At 37.7% G+C, this 20,342-nt stretch overlaps 2 protein-coding genes and 1 pseudogene across 4 annotated transcripts in view; all 3 read left to right on the top strand.

The window, feature by feature from the left end:
* CCDC112 (coiled-coil domain containing 112) overlaps positions 1–4,374 on the top strand; it is a 29,218-nt gene extending 24,844 nt beyond the window's left edge. Inside the window, 4 exon segments of the mRNA XM_017865190.1 lie at positions 3–404; positions 1,811–1,906; positions 2,606–2,724; positions 3,650–4,374. Of these exon segments, the coding sequence (XP_017720679.1) occupies positions 3–404; positions 1,811–1,906; positions 2,606–2,724; positions 3,650–3,692 (660 nt within the window). The 3' untranslated portion in view covers positions 3,693–4,374.
* A 1,432-nt stretch (positions 4,375–5,806) lies between these two features.
* On the top strand, positions 5,807–6,851 carry LOC108524204 (40S ribosomal protein S2 pseudogene; annotated as a pseudogene).
* Positions 6,852–8,625: 1,774 nt separating this feature from the next.
* PGGT1B (protein geranylgeranyltransferase type I subunit beta) overlaps positions 8,626–20,342 on the top strand; it is a 56,936-nt gene continuing 45,219 nt past the window's right edge. For 2 of the 3 annotated variants that reach the window (XM_017865185.1, XM_017865186.1), the window contains exons 1-2: positions 8,626–8,795; positions 18,540–18,658. In XM_017865185.1, the coding sequence (XP_017720674.1) occupies positions 8,656–8,795; positions 18,540–18,658 (259 nt within the window). In that variant the 5' untranslated portion in view covers positions 8,626–8,655. Of the gene's footprint in view, positions 8,796–14,494; positions 14,562–18,539; positions 18,659–20,342 lie in introns of those variants that run through there. The other variant, XM_017865187.1, reaches the window with a different exon arrangement.

Raw genomic sequence — 20,342 nt, 5'->3', positions numbered from 1 at the left:
AGTTGGAAAACTAAAAGCAGCAAAAAAGGGAGGAAATTTTCAAGTTAAAGGAAAAGGCAAACAACACACCTATGCTTTTTCATAATAAACAAGAAGATAATCAAAAGCAAAAAGAAGAACAAAGAAAGAAACAGAAATTGGCAGTTGAAGCTTGGAAGAAACAGAAAAGTATAGAAATGTCAATGAAATATGCTTCCCACTTAAAAGAAGAGGAAGAGAAAGAGAAAAAACGTCAGAAAGAACGCCAGCGCCAGTTTAAGTTAAAATTACTACTAGAAAGTTATACCCAGCAGAAGAAAGAACAGGAAGAATTTTTGAGGCTTGAAAAGGAGATAAGGGAAAAGGCAGAAAAGGCAGAAAAAAGGAAAACTGCTGCTGATGAAATTTCCAGATTTCAAGAAAGAGTGAGTAAATCTATTTCCTACATAATTTTTAAATGCTACACTGGAGGTATTACTTCCAAATTCAGTTCAGCAAAAATGGAGTACTTGTATATTGAACCTGTGTATAGCATTAGTATACCAAAATGAGTAAGCCGTGCTCCCTAATTTCTAGTAGGTTATAGTCTAGTGGGAAAGATATGTGAAAGTAGGAGATTCCAGCATAATGTGTTAAAGAGTGTGGTGATTGAGGTATGGGCAGAGTACTTAGAAGGGATACGGGGAGGGACACTACCACAGCTATGAGTGGCAGAGAAAAGGTAATACTTAGGTTGACTCTTGAAGGGAAGGAAAGATGGGGTCCTTCCTAGCAGAGGCAACAGCATGAATAGCAGCTTGAAGGAGTGAAACAGTATGGTTTGTGATGGAAACTATTAGCACTTCAATATTCTTAGGGTATTAGGCAGGAGAGGGGAGCCAACAGATGATGAGACTAGAAAGGTAGCCATAGGCAAGGCTGAGTGATTTGCTTCTTTGCCAAACTGCCCGGCTTTACCATATTGATGACTTGCTTATTTGTTCATTTACCCACCATAATGTAGGCTACATGAGGGCCTTAGTGGTGTGTTTGCGTTAGTGGTGTGTTTTTTTGAGCATCCCTGTACCCTAGAGTTAGGTGCATTGTAGATACTTGTCTACTTAAAGGAATCGAGATTATTGCTGGGTGGTCAAATTAAAGGTGATTTTAAACAAACATATACAAGAAAAATGCTAATAAAGACACACTGGCAGAATTCATTCCAAAAAGTATTAAGACAAGGAAGGGGACTTTAAAATGAAAAGCATGCAAATGAGATATAACTTATGAATTGTTATGTGCATCAAAATATATAGCAGCAACGTTTGTAAAGCAAAACTAAGGGAGGTATAAAGAAAATAACAGACAAAATACAGACAAAGCACATTAATACTGAAAATTTTAGTTCATTTCTTTTAGCTCATATATAAAAATCTTCCTAAGTAACAAAAGTTCCCATTCCTTCTCATACACCCCCAAAATAAGCAGGACACGTAATAAAAGAAAAAATAAAACCCACAAAGAAGAAAATATAAAATAATAAGAGAGATCTGAAATCAGACATACTTGCACTGATGAATGAAAATGGGCTTAACTCACTTATTAAAAGAGAGTTTCAGGTTGAACCTTAAAGTAAAACAAGAGATGCCTAAAATAAAGTAATATAGAAAGGATGTGCATGTGTTAACATTTATATTCAGAGAAAATAAAGCTGTTAGCCTTTGTTGGAAAGAGTTAATAATGAAGGAGTATTGATAGGTAAGGTAATTTAATTTTACTTGTGAACAACTAAATTTTGAACAAATTCTAGTTCAAATGATATCTTAATGCTATGGGTTTTTTTTTTTTTAAGGATTTACATAAACTTGAATTGAAAATTCTAGATAGACAGGCAAAGGAAGATGAAAAGGCACAAAAACAAAGAAGACTGGCAAAATTAAAAGAAAAGGTACTCTGCACTGAGTTTATTTTTATTGTTATTATCCCATTTCCTTGATTTGTAAGGATACTGACTTCAAATCTATTTCCTTTATATCTCATCTTATTTCTATAACATCTACTTTAAATTTCATACTTATTTACATAGTAGCAAGCATAACTTGGTACAATTTAAGCAACCATTATTTGAATTCTGTCATTTTACTTTATGAGCACTGTTTTCTTTCACTCTGAATTATTGCTTCCCCTACTTGTCATTTAAAAACTTTTTTCTATATGAACCTCTATTTTAGATAATGGCAGCTATGAGCATTGCTTAATCTCTTGTAGTACTCAGAGCTGAAGATGTTGGTGACCCTCATCGATAAAACAGAAGACTTATTGGTAGTTACTTATCCTAAATTTGTTGTCTGGCTATATCACTAGCATACTTAGGTGCATTACATTTCTCTCATAATAGAAATAGAAAAATAAGAATAGAATAAAATAATAGAACTAAAAGAAATAAACTAACAGTTTATGAATAGATCGATGTAGTCTAAATTTTCCTTTAGCTATATGAGCCCAATGAGAAGTTTACTGAGGTTATTAATGGTTTTATTAGCCAATATTAACTATGTCTTTTAAAACTGCACTAAGCCTTTTACTTACTTACTAGTACAAACTGAGTTTGTATAATCAACTGGTACTATTTTACTTCTGATTACAGGTTGAAAACAATGTTAGTAGAGATCCCTCTAGGCTTTACAAACCCACGAAAGGTTGGGAGGAACGAACCAAAAAGATAGGACCAACAGGCTCTGGGCCACTTCTACTTATCCCACATAGGTAAGAAAGAGAATTGGTGTTCATTTAGTAATTTAATTGCTGCATGTTTGTATTTTATGCACTTACTATGTGTAAATTATATTTTTCATATATATATAACGTATAATATAATGTTTTTTCCTAAATATTTTTAATCTAATTATAACATATTATATAATATAAATATATAATTATTAAATTAAATATTTTTTAATATATATGAAAAATATATTTACACACATTTTTGCCTTTCAGGTCACTTTTATTTAAAAATAAACAGTAGATAAAAGTAAAAGTAGGTCGGGTGCAGTGGCTCACGCCTGTAATCCCAGCACTTTGAGAGGCCAAGGAGGGCAGATCACGAGGTCAGGAGTTCGAGACCAGCCTGGCCAACATAGTGAAACCCCATCTCTACTAAAAATACAAAAAAAATTAGCCAGTCATGGTGGTGTGCACCTGTAGTCGCAGCTACTCAGGAGGCCGAGGCAGGAGAATCACTTGAACTTGGGAGGCAAAGGTTATGGTGAGCCGACATTGTGCCACGTGGGTAACAGTGAGACTCCATCTCAAAAAAATAAATCAATCAATAAAGTACAGGTAGTACCCAATGCCCTATTAGATACTACGTTCATGTTAGTAGATGCCATTTTCTGCCTTTTCACGTTAATATTTATTTTATAAGAAGAGTAGTATTGAAAAGAATGAATGAAAGATTGATAGATTAATAAGTAGATTAACTGATTGGTTTGTCAGTCAATCAGTTTGAGAGCTAGAGCAAGAAATAAAACCTTAATGAGGGTTGCAAACCTACATGCTCATATGAACCAGACAAACAACATGCAGGGTAGGTTATATATGTATTTTAAAGTTAGCATTTAATCAGATAGGGTTTTTTTCTTTTTAATTTCCTATATATTTACAATTGCTTTTCTCTTTTTCTCCTTAGGGCTATTCCAACCTGGAGACAAGGAATACAGAGAAGAGTATGAGATAATGAAATTGCTATTCTGTTGATAAGAATGTTAACATACTAAGTTATACCAGGGAGAAAGTGTGACTAACCGTGTTCTTTAAATATATATAGCCTAGTCAGATTGATTATTGTGCTATATTGTGAATTGAGAGGTATTAAGTTTCATGAGGCTTTGTCATTAGTATTCCTGCTTCTGCCACGAAGGTATTTAATATATGTGTTGGCCTATTATTGATGTAAAAGTTATTTAATTAAGTTAATGTTACAAACATTATTTAATTTAAATACTCAAAACATTTCAAAGAGATTTTGTTTTTGTCATAGCATAGCAAAATAAATTGGAACAATCATACAATGACATTTTTTAAACCAAAATTTTGTAACTTTTGTAACTTGGAGTTAAGTTAGCTTGAGTAACAAAAGGTAAAGTGGTTTTGTTTAGAGTTCTGAAATGTTAGTACTTTTCTCTGTTTAACAAATTGGCAGTTTGTCAGTTATGACATTTTGTGTAATAAATATTTTGTATTTGTTTGAAGCATGCTTTGTTTTGTATAGAGAATATTTATTTTAAAATGTCTCTCATATAACCCTATTAATTGTATTATTGATATAATCTTTTTGGTTTCCTTCAGCAATCCCAAATTTTCCTTCAGCCCTTCTGGATTGCACACATTTATAAAATCTTCGTGTCTTTCACATCTTCCTGGCTAATGCAGTTTCCTTTTCTGCTTCTGTTTGCCTCACAATAGGAAAATTCTTTGTTCTGAAACATCATCTGAAATAAGCCAGCTTTAGAATACTGTGATTTCTCTTGATGGCACTTAAAATGTTTTAGGTGGGGCGTGGTGGCTCATGCCTGTAATCCCAGCACTTTCAGAGGTCAAGGTAGGAGAATTGAGGCCTGGAGTTTGACGCTAGCCTGGGCAACACAGGGAGACCCTGTCTCTATGAAAAAAAAATTTAATTAACTGGGTATGGTGGCACACACCTGTAGTCCCAGCTACTTGGGAAGATAAGGTAGGAGGATCACTTGAACCCAGGAATTCCAGGTTGCAGTGAGCTACTAAGGCACCACTGCACTCCAGCCTGGGTGAGAGAGTGACACCCTGTCTCTAAAATGAATGAAGGAAGGAATGTATGAATAAGATCTTTTAAAGCTGTTAGATTAACATATTTAGTCAAAAGAGTTAGTTCTTAAATTTCTAAACTTTTATACATGAAAACACAATGTAATTGAATACAGTTCAACTTTTCATATTATAAAATATTCCTTTCTAACTTTAATTTGTTCTCATAGGAAAGATACTATATACATAAAAGCATAGGTAATTTCTTATAATTTTTGTCTTAGATAATCTTTATCTTTCATTGTTAATGTGATGCATTGAGGTTAAATGACTCAGAAATGTACTATGAATAGTGATCAAAATCTTTTCTTATTTTATAGTTAATATTCAAAGTAGATGGCTTCCAAAGTTTAGAAACTGAATTCTGATTTGTACAGTTATTGGGGCAGAATGAGAAAATTGACCTAAAAGATCTTTAAACAGGAGTGCTGGTTTTGTTACTTGTTTTCCAAAACTTTTTTGTAATGATTTGAAGTTGTTTAGAGATAAAATATAGAGGCTGGGCGCAGTGGCTCAGGCTTGTAATCCCAGCACTTTGGGAGGCCAAAGTGGGCATATCATGTGAGGTCAGGAATTCAAGACCAGCCTGGCCAACATGGTAAAACACCATCTCTACTGAAAATACAAAAATTAACCTGGTGTGGTAGTTCACACCTGTACTCCCAGCTACCTGAGAGGCTAAGACAGGAGAATCGCCTGGACCTGGAAGGCGGAGGTTGCAGTCGGCTGAGATTGCACCACTGTAGTCCAGCCTGGGCAACAGAGTGAGACTTCATCTCCAAAAATAAATACATAAATAAAATATAGAGCAAGACAAGGGAATTTAAAAGCAGAACTGAGAAGCTACAAGATATAAAAAACGTTTCTTACGTATTGCTTTTTTACGTGTTGCTTTTTGTTGCACGGAAATGCAGCTTTCAAATTCCTGTATCTAAGGTAAGCATTCTGCATGATGTGATTCTTATGGCTTTGTTTTTTGATTTTTTTTTTTAAATAAAGAAAAGTATGGAAGTTCCTCCGAAGAAATCAGTTTTTCTAGCTGAATCTGAAATAAATGATGAATTTATTATATAGATCCTTTACATAAAAGATGTAAGATAAACACAAATATCTTCAGTTACAGAGTTCATAGAAGTTACAGGTTCATAAACTAGATGTCAAATAAACATTTCTTTTACTGGTTTAAAAGGTACATTAGCTTCTTCTCCAAGAAAACATCATTCGCGGATGACGCCAGTGCAGCAGGGGGCCTGGGATGGGGAACTGGGGTCGCAGCTGGCCCTGGGATGGGGAACTGGGATCGCGGCCATGGAGTGGGTCGGGGCCAGCCGCAGAGCTCCCGGAGGCAAGGCCAAGGCCAAGGAGTAGATGCTTGTCACCAAGCTGGGTCGCCTGGTCAAGGACATGAAGATTAAGTCCCTGGAGGAGATCTGTCTCTTCTCCCTGCCCATCAAGGAGTCTGTGATCATTGACTTTTTCCTGGGGCCTCTCTCAAGGGTGAAGTTTTGAAGACATGCCAGTGCAAAAGCAGACCCTCATCGGCCAACGCACCAGGTTTAAGGCGTTTGTTGCCATTGGGCACAATGGCCACACTGATCTGGGTATTAGGCTCCAAGGAGGTGGCCACTGCCATCCGCGGGGCCATCATCCTGGCCAAGCTCTCCGTTGTGCCCATGCACAGAGGCTACTGGGGGAACAAGATTGGCAAGCCCCACACCATCCCTTGCAAGGTGACAGGTTGCAACGGCCCTGTGCTGGCCCAGGTCATCACTGCATCCAGGGGCACTGGCATCGTTGGCCCCCATGGCCAAGAAGCTGCTGCTGATGGCTGGTATCGATGACTGCTACACCTCAGCCAAGGGCTGCACAACTTCACCATGGTCATTTTTGATGCCATCTCTAAGGCCTACAGCAGGCTGACCCCTGACCTCTGGAAGGAGACTGTATTCACCAAGTCTCCCTATCAAGAATTCACTGACCACCTCCTCAAGACCCACACCAGAGTCTCTGTGCAGAGGACCCAGTCTCCAGCGGTGGCTACAACATAGGGTTGTACAAGAAAAATAAAGTGAAGTAAGCCTGGGGAAAAAAAAAGTACATTAATAAGAAATATAGAAAAAACACTAAGAAGAAATGTTATAAAGTACTCATAATTCCAGGTAACTTTTACAAAAAACATATCTATATATTTTTAAATTGTGACAGTCATTTGGTACATATTAATTACTATGCCATAATTGCACTACACATTTTCGTACATTTCTACATAATTCAGACATCATCATATAGTGGCTAAATAATATTCATTTATATAGATGTTCTATCATTCCCATTCTGTTATGCATATGCCAGAAATCTTACATGGCTAAAATCATTCATGGAACCTTTTACCAACCCAGGAGGGATTCTATATTATCTCTCAATGAGTCCCACATCGCAAATTTTTCCTCCAGACTTGGATCAGATTGCTAGTCCTTGAACTGAGAATCAGATGAAATATTTGGCTTCCCTAACTTAAGGGCCATGTTTATTAGAATTAATTTTCTGAGAATGTATAGAGTGCCCATAGCTGATTCCAGTAAGTTAAACGTGTATAAGACTCCACTTTGCAAATCTTCAGGTATTTGGGGGTATGTGTGCTAAGTGAGAGATGTTAATTGTAATAACAGTGAAAACTCCAGACTGGGCACACCTGATGGGCAAGGACTGTGAGCTCCGTATTTGTAGGGAAGTACCGAGGACAACCTGGTATCCATCTCTGGCTGTTTGTTAATGCAGTATTTTGTAAAGACATGCAGGAATACCTGTGAATAAGTAGTTAATAGCACCAAAAATTAGAGCACTTTGGATTGTTGAATAAGTGTAAGATTACCCCAGCCCATAGAGTATAAGAATTACGTTTTCTAAGAAAACTAACAAAACTATACCCAAAATTTTATTGGTTGAGTTGATTACAGGGAACCTAGTTTAGTTCTATTACTGGGTGGATCCCCCCACCCCGCTACCCGGGAATGTCTCATGAGCGTTTAAAGGGCATAGTATCATGGCTAAAACAACTTAAATCCCTATTTTTGGGGGAAAAAAAAAACTAGAAGCATGTTTAACTTTTTTAGAATGCAGGTAATTGGAGAAGATGTTGGGCTTATTTTGCTGTTGCAGATTGATGCACCATTGATTCTTGATAATACGTCGACTCAAGGAAAGTAAAATCTAGGATTTGTAAAAGCATGACGCAAGCAGTCACACATAGGTATGAATATGCATGTTGTATATGTTTGGGGGCATTCTATACAGATTTTTAAGTGATTCCTGGTATCCAGAAAGGATTAGGATTAGGAAAGTCTCTGAACTTTCGTAGTGTCAATAAACATTTATCTCCACTGTTTTGTTTTTGCTCTTTGTTTCGTTTCCCTAACCGTTCAGCTTAGAACTGGCCCTCCAAAAATGAATCTGTTAGCAAGTTTATCGTGATCCATCCCCGTTTTCAAATATACCATCCTCAGGTCCTACAGACCCAGAATTGTCTCAAAGCGAACTTGATGCTTTTGACCTTAGGCTTCCCAAGATAAAAATTCTGACGGAGGGATTTGTGGATGGATTTTCACACGCCTGCGAGGTGTTTCCAAGCCTCGAGGGCTTTGGGTAGAAATGGCTGGGTCATGCTCTAGCTAGGGAGATATCGGAGAGAGGAAGTGCTGCACAAGACCCAGATGACTGCGGTTTCAAATACTGGCTCAGCCTGCGGCGAGCGCAGGTCCCCTCACCCGGCACCTCCGGGTCAGCCCAGGAGGGTTCTTTCAGTCCGCGCGCCAACTGATTCCGGGTCGCGGCGGACGTCGCTTCCGGAGCAGCATGGCGGCCACTGAGGACGAGCGGCTAGCAGGGAGCGGTGAGGGGGAGCGGCTGGATTTCTTGCGGGATCGGCATGTGCGATTTTTCCAGCGCTGCCTCCAGGTTTTGCCGGAGCGCTATTCTTCGCTCGAGACAAGCAGGTAACTCGTGGCACAGTCAGCCAGGGTGGCACAAGGCCCGGGCCCCAGCGGAAAGGCGCGGCGGAGTTGGACCGCAAACTGGGCGTCCGAAGGGGACTGCGCCGCCTCCCACCTGGCACTGACTGGTTCCAATTGGGCTTGAGGTTACCCTCACTCCCCCGCCGTACCGTGGGAAGATCTGGAAGGCTGTACGTCCAGGGCTGTAGAATCTCCAGTTTCCGCCGTTTTCACTTCCCATTTTTTTCTGGCAACTCTGAGCTTCTTTTTTACGCCCTCCCATAGCCTGTCACTTTGCCTCATTACTTCCGAGTGTGAAAGGAACAGGACAAAGTTTGTCGTCGTATTTTTAGATGAATACTCCTATGCATCTCTGTCCTCTGTAAAGTCATTAACTTTTAATAGAGTGTCTGTATGGTGTTTTATGTGTAGGAGCGGCAGAGAACCTTTAAGGTCTTAGAAACTTTATGGGAACTATAAATCTAATGGTAGGCGAAAGAGGTGCGGTGTTGCGTGAAGCAGCCTGTTCAAAGTATTGCAATAGCTGAAGAGTGTGATGCGGCAGAGGCTAAGCGACTTCATTTACAGTAGAAGCCGGGGATGAGAAGAAAGGAGAAGGCGATCTTTGCCCCGCATTGCTGTGTTTTGAAGTGAGGCTCAAAAGCTGCTTGAGACTGGATGGGAGGAAAGAGCAGATTGTTTTTGCTGTGTTCTCTCCCCACGTCTTCTAAATTCTGAGTTGCTGGTATATTTTGAACACTGTATGACTGGATCAGTTTGGGGAGCTTTGCAGATTACTTCTGCACACTCGGTCAAGAACTATATTATGGTAGGTGCTAGAACACAGCTGAACAAGACAAGCATTTGTATAGATTTCTGTGCTATATGTTAGTGTAGGGTTCATAAGAGTATATAGACAGGCATGTACATAATCCAGATTTCTTTAGAGAGGCCTTCCTTAAACACCCTTCCCAAAGGGACCACTTCCAAGACCACCTTACATTATGTATTTATTGGTTTATTTGTTTAATATCTTTCTATCACACTGGATTATAAACTTCACAAAGGTAACATTTTTGTCTATCTTGTTTACCTCTATACTTAGGACTGGGCTGCCCTGTCCAATCTAGTGGCCACTAGCCACATTTGGCGATTTCGATTTGAATTAATTAAATAAAATTAAACATTAAGTTATTCTGTTTGCAGTAGCCACCACCTTTCAAGTGCTCAGTTGCCATATTGGCCAGTGGCAGTTGTTTCTATTTCAACATTTGCAACATCTTAGTTTGCACTAGGTCCTTAAATAGTACCTGGTATATGAGAAGCACTAAGAAATATTTGTTGAATAATGTGAGCTGAGCCCTGAAGGATGAACAGATTCTTACAAAAGAAAGAGTGAAACGTGTGTATTCCTTCCTTCTCCCATAGGTGTTGATTGATTAGCAGAGCCCATACCTTCACTGAGAGATTCAGATTTCCATACCGAAAGATGATTGTAGTGATATGAGATGTTTTAAAATGTTGATAAATCATTTATATCTTAATGGGGATTAATTTTATGTGAATTCAAAGCGTTTGTATAAAAAGTCTTCCATCCTGTTTTTGTCATTGATACATAATATGCATATTTATCATATACATACTGTTTAGATACATGCAGTGTATAAGTCTTGTGAGCTGATTTAAATTGTGATTGTTAAACAGTTGAACTTTGCTTGCAGCTATCACTGTAAGTCTGTGGTTGCATTTTCAAAGTGCGAATGTGTTTGGCCTGTTCTATACAATTCCAGCTTGGACAAATCCATATAGAATAAATGTACTTTGGCATTAAACTGTGTAATTCTGTTCACAGCATAAGTAAAACAGCACAAATTTCTGACTTATTTAACTTCAGTATAAGCATAGGGTCAACACCAGGTGTTACATATTAGATAACAGATATATAACACCTTAGTGAGTTGGTTAAGCAATATTATATCCTTTTTTGTCTAATGTTTGTCACATGAATAGAATTTTTACGTCATTATAGCCCACATAACTGCATTTAAGATAACTGCATATATCGGTTTCTGTAGTGTTTTTTAAGTTTTTCTCTTTCCTAACTCACAGACTTTATTTTCTTTAGCACTAAGTTCTTTTGTGGTGCATGTGACTCATAACTGACTTTAAAATGCTTGTGAAGAAACTCCAACCTTTTCAGCAAAGGTGACTGGTCACAAAGTTTCTGTTGATTTTTAAGGCAAAACCATACATTGGGCAAGCCACAAGTCTTACCTAGTTAATTTCCACAGTCATTCATAGCGTGCCTCCCCGTGTGTCTAGGTACAGGGATACAGTGTTAAACCAATGATTCAAGTGTTCCTCTGTTCATTTGTTTTTACCAATAAGTATGAAAAAGCTGACCTTTGAGAAGGCTAATATTAGACTGGATATTTAGACACTTATTTTCTGATTCACCATTTTGGCAAAATTACTCATTTTCCTGTTTCTTTTAGCTTGACCAATAGGAATAATTTTTACTTTTCTAGTGACGATAACTATGAAAATAAAAAGTGTATTGTCTGCTGTTTCATCAGAGATTTTTCTTTTATATTGACTTCTTAAAATGATAGTTACTAGTTTACAACTCAAGTGAATATTATATCTTGCATTGGGAGCTTTATCAATTACCAGGTTTCTTTTATAAGTAGTTTAGGAAGTTTAGTGTGGTTTATGAGTTATTGTTGCCATATGTATTTGGGTAATAAGAATTAGTCCTTTTTATTAAGGAACAAATTAGTGACAATTTCCTGTTATTTTTACAGTCAGCTGTTCTAGAAGAAGGGTTTAAGCAGTTAGCTTTTATTTCACAAGGCATTTACAGTCTAGCTAGTCTTTGTATTCTCATGTCCCTCTATTTTCCCCTATGTATCCTGTGTTATAACCTCTCTGCTGCCTCCCATTCTGCAACTACTTTGTTCTTTCATTTCCTCGCTTTTTTTTTTTTTTTTTTTTGAGACAGAGTCTTACTCTGTCGCCAGGCTGGAGTGCGGTGGTGCCATCTCTCCTTACTGCAACCTCTGCCTCCTGGGTTCAAGTGATTCTCCTGCCTCAGCCTCCCGAGTAGCTGGGACTACAGGTGTGTGCCACCACGCTCAGCTAATTTTTTGTATTTTAAGTGGAGACGGGGTTTCACCATGTTGGCCAGGATGGTCTGGGTCTCTTGACCTTGTGATCCACCCGCCGCAGTCTCCCAAAGTGCTGGGATTACAGGCATGAGCCACCGCGCCCGTTATCTTAAATATATCACAGTCTAGCAGTACATCTTTGAAAGTGTAGTGGTCGGAGGCTCTAAGTAATGACTTGTATGTGCTTGTAAAAATGCACATACCTGGGCCCTTTCCCAGACCTTCACTGGATTCTGTGTGGGCCTTGGGAGTCTGCGTTATAACAAGCATCTCAGGTGGTTCTAATGCAGGCTAAAGTTAGAGACTGTTTGCCTTATAGGAGAAACAAATACGCAGTTATTACAGCAGTGATTCCCAACTCTAATGGGCATGTGAATCACTTGGGGATCTTGTTAAAATGCAGATTCTGATTGCATAAGCCTGGGTCATTGTATTTTTAGATGAATACTCCTGTGCATCCCTGTCCTCTGTAAAGTTATTAACTCTTAATGGAGTGTCTGTATGGTGTTTTATGTGTAGGAACAGCAGAGAACCTCTAAGGTCTTAGAAATTTACTTTATGGGAACTATAAATCTAATGGTAGGCAAAAGAGGTGCGGTGTTGCATGAAGCAGTCTGTTAAAGTGTATTGCAGTAGCTGAGGAGTGTGATGCTGAATGTGAGCTGAAGATGCTGCAGTTCTGACAAGTGCCCAGATGATTCTGATATGGCTAATCCCCTGACTACAAAAAATGATTGTGATATTCTGAGGGCATTCTGAAAGCACCTAAGTCGCTCAACCTGAAGAGAGACAGGGACTAGAGAAGGCTTCTTGGAAGAAGTAACCGCAAAGCTAAATCTTAAAGAGTGTGTTCCAGTGTTTTGTTATTGTTGTTGCAAATGGACAGTAAGAAGAATAAAGCTGGAGAAGTGAGTGTTGAGCAGGAAACTTCACTTAGTTCTCTAGCAGTGGTTCAAAACGTAAAGGGTGTGGCAGGAATGTAATCTGAAGAGGTGGGCGTGCATCGGATCATGGAAAACTTTGTGTGCTCATCTAGAAACATGAGCTGGATATCATGTAAGTGACAGGAATAGTCATTTGTATAGCCGCATGTCACATGGTACAGGACCAGAACCAGGGAGGCCGATGAGGCCACTGATGTGGTAGTCCAGGAGAGAGATGCTGAGGCAGTGAAGTAGGGCTAGAGAAGAGGGGATGAAGAAGAAGGAGCAGTCCCAGGATTCTTGAATTGGAACTACCATCTGGTCTGGAGAATAAAAGGCAAAAGGAGCCAGTTGAGAAAGGAAGAAGATGATATCTTTTTTTTTTTTTTTTTTGAGTCGGAGTCTGGCTCTGTCGCCCAGGCTGGAGTGCAGTGGCCGGATCTCAGCTCACTGCAAGCTCCGCCTCCCGGGTTCACGCCATTCTCCTGCCTCAGCCTCCGGAGTAGCTGGGACTACAGGCGCCCGCCACCTCGCCCGGCTAGTTTTTTTGTATTTTTTAGTAGAGACGGGGTTTCACCGTGTTAGTCAGGATGGTCTCGATCTCCTGACCTCGTGATCCGCCCGTCTCGGCCTCCCAAAGTGCTGGGATTACAGGCTTGAGCCATCGCACCCGGCCGATGATTTCTATAATAGCACTTAACATGTAACCTCCTTAAGGTTAGGCAGCTTTATTCCTTTTTGTCGTGACATCTAATCTCTAGTAGGTGTTCAGTAGATGTTTCTTACTGAAAAATTATGATAGTAGAAAAACTATTTTACAAGTTAAATAATTGCACAGATATATGACTGTACTTAAAAGTATTTACCAGATGAATCAGCCATTGAAAAACAATTGTAAATGAAGAATAATGCTTCAAATTCCAGAATTCGTGCAGTCTTTCAGTCATTTGTTTCGAAGTATTATGGCAGCATCTATGTGCTAGTATTTTAACTTCATGATTAAGTCTAATGTATCCTCTAAGGCTCTCTCTTCACTGACGTGGTTATCAATGTTATTTGTGTTCTTATTTCTTAATGTAGATGCTTTTTTATAATTTTAGAACTCTGCAATATGATGTAGCCATAGACCCATCTGATATCTAGGCATGAATGTAGTCCATTGTTTAAGACACTTGGAGAGACTGGGAAAGGAAGGGGTTGCACCAGAAAGGGTCAGGACAAGCGATCCAAAGTTTGGGAATCTAGTCAACTGTCATAAATTAGTGTTTTCAATATATTCCTTGTATCAGTATGACTAAGTTCTTTTTTCCACTGTCCAGACTGTAGACTGTTTTTAATCCTTTTTTTTTTTGTGACGGAGTTTCGCTATTGTTGCCCAGGCTGGTGTGCGATGGCATGATCTCAGCTCACTGCAACCTCAACTCACTGTAACCTCCACTTGCCGAGTTCAAGTGAGTCTCCTGCCTCAGCCTCCCTAGTAGCTGAGATTACAGGCACCCGCCACCACGCCTTGCTGACTTTTTGTTTTTTTAGTAGAGATGGAGTTTCACCATGTTGGCCAAGCTGGTCTAGAATTCCTGACCTCAGTTGATCCGCCCACCTTGACCTCCCAAAGTGCTGGGATTACAGGAGTGAGCCACTGCGCCCGACTTTCTTGTTGTTCTTATTTTATCTCTGGGGTATGTATGTTCTTAAGCCTGGAATATTTGACATCTTTTGGAGACACTTAGGTTAACCCTCTTGTCTGTGAATTGATTCTTTGGTAAAGTGACTTGATTGGGGGTTGGGGGATGTTAGTTTTTCATCCTTGTAAGATAAACTTCTTATACATATTGTTCAGAGTGGTAGAAGAGGGGTGAGCAGAAAGATATTGCTTGCTTATTTCTACTTCCTAGGCTGCAGACTCAGATTGAGTTCTAGGGAAAAGAAGAAAGAAAGAGAATAAACAGATATTCTCTGAAATAAGTAATAAAGTAAAAATAACATCATTGGCTTGATTTTAGGTGCATGTGTTCGCACAATTACCCCTCTATACAGCTGTGCTGAGTCAGGTTGCCCAGCAGTTTATTCCTAAGTAGAAGTCATCTAGGAACCATAAAACCCTACATTATATTATTTCTCTCAGAGGCCCACAGCCCAAAATTCCTTTGTGTTTTTTGTGGCTTGTTTTAATTCTCTTTCTTTCAGTTTTAGGACTACTTGAGAATTCTGGTGTGATCGGAAGGGGAATGGTTTCCCAGACTATTTTAAAGGGAGGCCAGATATTTGCCCCAAAGTGACTTATTGGTTCTGTCTGCCAAGCGTTTCTGATGGGACCTCTCTTTATAAACATAAGCCATTCACCATAACTCTGTTAATCTCATAAACCTTATAGTCTCAACCTAAGTCTTCACCTATGAGTTGAAAATGCTGGACTTTCAGGAGCCCTTAATAATTAAGTATGCAAGATTTTAAAATACCATCACATGGCTGATTTCTTGTATTTGGTACTTACATATAAATCATGCATTTATATCCAGGAGCAAGTAACATGACAAACAGATCATTCAGATAACATATACAGATAAGAGTATGACTTTAAAGCAGGTGTTCTCAACCTCAGCACTATTGACATTTTAGATGAGATAATTCTTGGTTGTATGATGGGCCTGTCCTGTGTGTTGTAGACATTTAGCAGCAGCCCTGGCTTTTACCCACTTAATGCCAGTAACTCCCTTCTCCGCTGTGACAACCAAGAATGTTTGATTCTGATGTGTTAACGTTAGGGACAGTGTTCCCAGCAGAGAACCACTGTTCTAGAACAGTGCTTCTGAAACCTGCCTGCACATTAAAATTACCTGGGAAATTAAATACAAAAACAAACCCAAAGGGCCCAGACCCCACCTTACACCATAGATTTGATTGTGAAGTAGGACCTTGATCTTATGTTGTTATGTTTTGTTGGGAGTGTTTTGGTCGTTTTTAAGCAGATTCTAGCGAGCAGCCGGGTTTGAGAAGCACCCCTGTGGAGAACACCACTTTGGGACCTAGACTTCTTGAGTAGTTTTGATTGTCTAGTGTTGAAATTTCAGGTAAATTCCTTGAGGTTTTTGGATTTTATTTTCTTCAGTTAGACAATTAAAGAGATGGACTAGATCATTTCTGAATTTGTTAATTTAGAAAAAAATCCCACCTTGTTTTTATAACCTTTTGCATAAATTCTCTAACTACATCGCTTTTACTGACAGGAAGATCTTTGTTTTACCCATTATCCGACCGCAAGTCCTTCATGTTTTCCTCCACTGTTGTCTCTGTCTTCTTTTTGTTCTTTTCCTTAATAACGCTTTAATAAACTACATTAGTAGATGCTAATTGTACCTGACTATAAAGATAATCATTCACTTTATATGTTACATCAAAACCAAAAACCCTGTTAGAGCTCTCCAGGAGGGTTAGATATAGTGTTGCAGAGCCTATATTAGTTCAGTAAATATTTGAGTGCATACAAACAAAGTGGACCTTATCTCACGAGACATAATTACCACCAAGGGCAGTGATTTTCAAACTTTGTTGCTATTATGTAGAAGTTTTTCCCATGTCTAAAGTATCATTGTGTTTGGAGAAGCACATTCCTCTGGGGGAAATGGTTATAACCGAGAGTCTATAGAAAGGGCCTTTAGTTTATAGAGTGTGATTAGATCCTAAAGTCGTTGTTACTCCTGTCCCTCCAAATTATGGCAGACCAATGATAATGGCTTCCATTTATTGAGTGCTTATTGTGAGCAGGTAAGCACAATAACTGTATAAGGTATAGTAATGATTAAAATAATTATCAGAAGCTGATTAGAAAAATTTAGGTATCCTGCCCAGAGTCATGTGGTCAGTCTAATGAAATTGGCCAACTTGGAATTTGAACCCAGGTCATTTGACTGCAGAGTCTGAGCTTTGAACTACTGTGCAACACTGCTTTCCACATAAAGGAGTTCCACTGCCCTTAATATAATCCTGATCTTACCTAGATAAATTACCTCTCTAATTCAGATAGATCTCAGTGTGTTGTTAGGATTAAACTGAGATAATATATGAGAAATGTCCCAGCTCATTGGCTAATACGTAGCAATAGTCTCTCAATAATATGTTTCCCAAATATTTATTGTTCTTAAGTGTGCCCAAATCTCTTTAGTTTTAGTTTTTGTCCTTAAGCTTTGGTTGGAATTAAATTACTTTCTGATATCTCCTCCTGTTATCTGATAGTTGCTAGTCTTTTTCCACCAGGGATCAGAGAGATAATTATGCCCCCCCCCCCCAAAAAAAAGAAAGAAAGAAATCACTATTTTCTCATTTCTCCTAAAGTTGGTACAGATTGAACATCCCTAATCGAAAACTCTGAGAGGCTCCAAAATCAGAAATGATTTGAGCACTGACATGATGCTACAAGTGAAAAATTCCACACATAAGTACTGAACACAAACTTTGTTTCATGCACAAAATTATTAAACTATTATATAAAATAAGCTTCATGTGTATAAGATGTATATGAAATTTAAATGAATTTCATACTTAAACTTGGGTCCTGTCCCAGTGGGATATCATCTCGTTATGTATATGCAAATATTCTAACATTTAAAAAAAATCTGAAATCTGAAACAGTTCTGGTCCCAAGCAATTCAGATAAGGGATACTCAACCTGTAGTACTATTCTATGTATCTATAGATAATACTATTCTAGTTGCACAGGAGAGAAGTAAATTTGTTACATACAGTGGATACCTCAGGGCATTAAGGCTTCATTCTTTCTTAAAATCTTCATTGAAAAGGTTACAGAATACATCAGGTAGCTCTGCTGTAAAATTTTAGACCAGATAATTTGAAGTATTAATTTATATTATTAGTCATATGAATTGTTAGATTATGGAAGTGATGTAACAGTACTCAAGCTATACTAGAGACTGCTTCTGAACATGAAAAGAATTATATATAACAGATTCTTTGTGTTCAAAGCAATCAGTAAGATACTGATTTTTATATGAAAGCACAGGTTTAGATTTCCGATTTATAGTGTACAGTGTTAGAGGGGGAAGGTTTTTGCTCTATAGTTTTTCATTCCACCAAAGAGTGCTCCTCCCTGGGAAAACAGACTGTAAGTACATTTGTATTTTTTTTAAATGTTTTGTATTTCTCAAAACTTATTATAAATCTTTTCCCAAGGAGTCATGTTATTTGTTAACAGCTTTGAATTAAGATACTATTCTCATATTCCTCCAGAATTTAATATAAGCTATAAGTATAATTGATCCTGACAAATTAGTGAAAATTGACATTTTCATATATTTCTAAGCCCTGTACTATCTGTACTGATTAGTTGTAGAGAATCCTTTTTTAAATCTACTGTAGCCTTCAGTTTGCTGATATTCTGGCTTTAGTGGGTCATGTTTGTATCAGTGGGGTAGGACTGATTTCTTAACCCCCAAATGCCCCCTTTTGAAAAATTGAAACAAAGGCTTGACTGATAATATTTTAAGTTACAAGAATATGTATATAGATATGCTTTTGCAAGGTGGAAGTATTGTTTAAATTATTGGAAAATTAGAATGATTTTATTATTTTTCTAGACCAGAAAGACTTCAGACTTAAGTGGTTTGATAGTTAAGATGGAATTTTACGTTTTTTTCTTTTAGGTTGACGATTGCATTTTTTGCACTCTCCGGGCTGGATATGTTGGATTCCTTAGATGTGGTGAACAAAGATGATATAATAGAGTGGATTTACTCCCTGCAGGTCCTTCCCACAGAAGACAGTGAGTGAGTTTTTAGCATTTTATTTTTAGTGTGACTAGTTGTACCTGACATAACATGCGTTGGACTAGAAAATCTTAGTACTTACTTGTATACTGTTAACATATTTTATTTATCTGTGATTTCCTTGTAATGCAGCATTGCCATTCTGTTGAAATATAGTACTTAACAAATCTGATCATAATCTCTTAAGAAAACAGTTTAGAATTATCTGGAATTTAATAGAGATTCACAATTGTGGCACTGTACTGTGTTTTCCACATTGATGATTGATTGTTGATTATTTATAGTCAGTATTGATGTTTGATTAGCTCTGTGGCATTAACTCTGTTTTTCATTCCCACAAATTCTTGTCTTTTCAGTGAAAAACTCTTTGCCATCAAGAAGTTTTCTTTCGGTTTCCTGGTTGTTTTCCCTCTAGTGTTTCATTAGCATTTTTAATGATTTCTTAAAGTTCTTATGTATGCTTCAGTCATTTTTATACTTCATAACACTTTAAAATTTTTTATTAATTGAATTCTCAGAGTTCATAAATTACATAATCAACCACAAATATGTACGTTTTATAAACTGTATTACTCTGTTAAGTATAAAATATGTAAGATAGATATAACTTATACATGTTACATATTCTAACCTTAAAAACATCAAACAAATAAACTTCTAGAAAATCATGCTTTTTTTTTTCTTGAAGTGGTCACCACTTACCTGTCTTTAAAGAGTCAGCATTTTGTGGTTCACTGGTTGGAGTAATCATATGTAAATCCCATCCAGTGAACTTTGGAGAAATAATAAGCTAAAACTTTACTTAGAAAGAAAGATTTTCTCTATTTTACAATGATCTTGAACATAGTTTGTGGCTATTTTATTCTTGAAGTTCTTAGTGTTTGTTTTTATATAATTTTTTAATCTATGCCTGATTACAAAGTCTTATTAAAAATTGATTAAGCGTTTTGAACTAGGTCTATCAGAATTAAATATATGAATACCTAATCACTTTTTTACCAGCTCCATGAAAAGCATATATAAGAGTTTGGTCAGTAGTTACAGATCTACCATGTTGGCGAGTAGGGTTTATTGAACTTTCTGCTAAGAGTACTACTCTTCTAAATCTGTAGAGAAGAGCTGTGATAAGCTGCAAGATATGGTCCCCATTTTCCGGGAGCATGTGGCTGAGGCCACGGCTTAGTCCTAGTCACTTGCAAAATAGAAGTCGTTTGTTGTTTTCCCTTTTTGCCAGGATGTTTTTTAAGAGTTTAAGAGAAAGTCTGGGATTTTTAAACAGTTAATTATTAGACTGATGTATGGTAGAATTATTACAGATTGTGCTTGGTATTTTTTTTTTAATTATAAGTACATGCCTGGTTTTTAAAGAAATGTATCTTCCATGGTACAGATAGGAAATCATATACACACTGTGGCACATAGGAAAGCTCTGTTCTTGCCGAAATATATTTTTATGTTATTTTTTAATTAAAAATTTACTGAAACTCATACTCCTGAAATAAAATAGCTATTGTCTTTATAGAAAAGGATGGACCATAACATTTAATGAGAGAACTCAAGATGTAGGTTATAGTTTCCAGACCATTGGTCACTTACTCACCATGCTTCCTACTTTCTGTCTTTTCTTCTGTTTCCCCCCACTTTTAAGGACTATTTGATGGCTCCATGATTGAGCAATTT

The sequence above is a fragment of the Rhinopithecus bieti genome, unplaced genomic scaffold (genome assembly GCF_001698545.2).
Source record: "Rhinopithecus bieti isolate Rb0 unplaced genomic scaffold, ASM169854v2 scaffold_79719, whole genome shotgun sequence".
NCBI classification, from domain to species: domain Eukaryota; kingdom Metazoa; phylum Chordata; class Mammalia; order Primates; family Cercopithecidae; genus Rhinopithecus; species Rhinopithecus bieti.
Note: the sequence above shows the minus strand (reverse complement) of the source record. Positions and strands in the feature narration are given on the sequence as shown.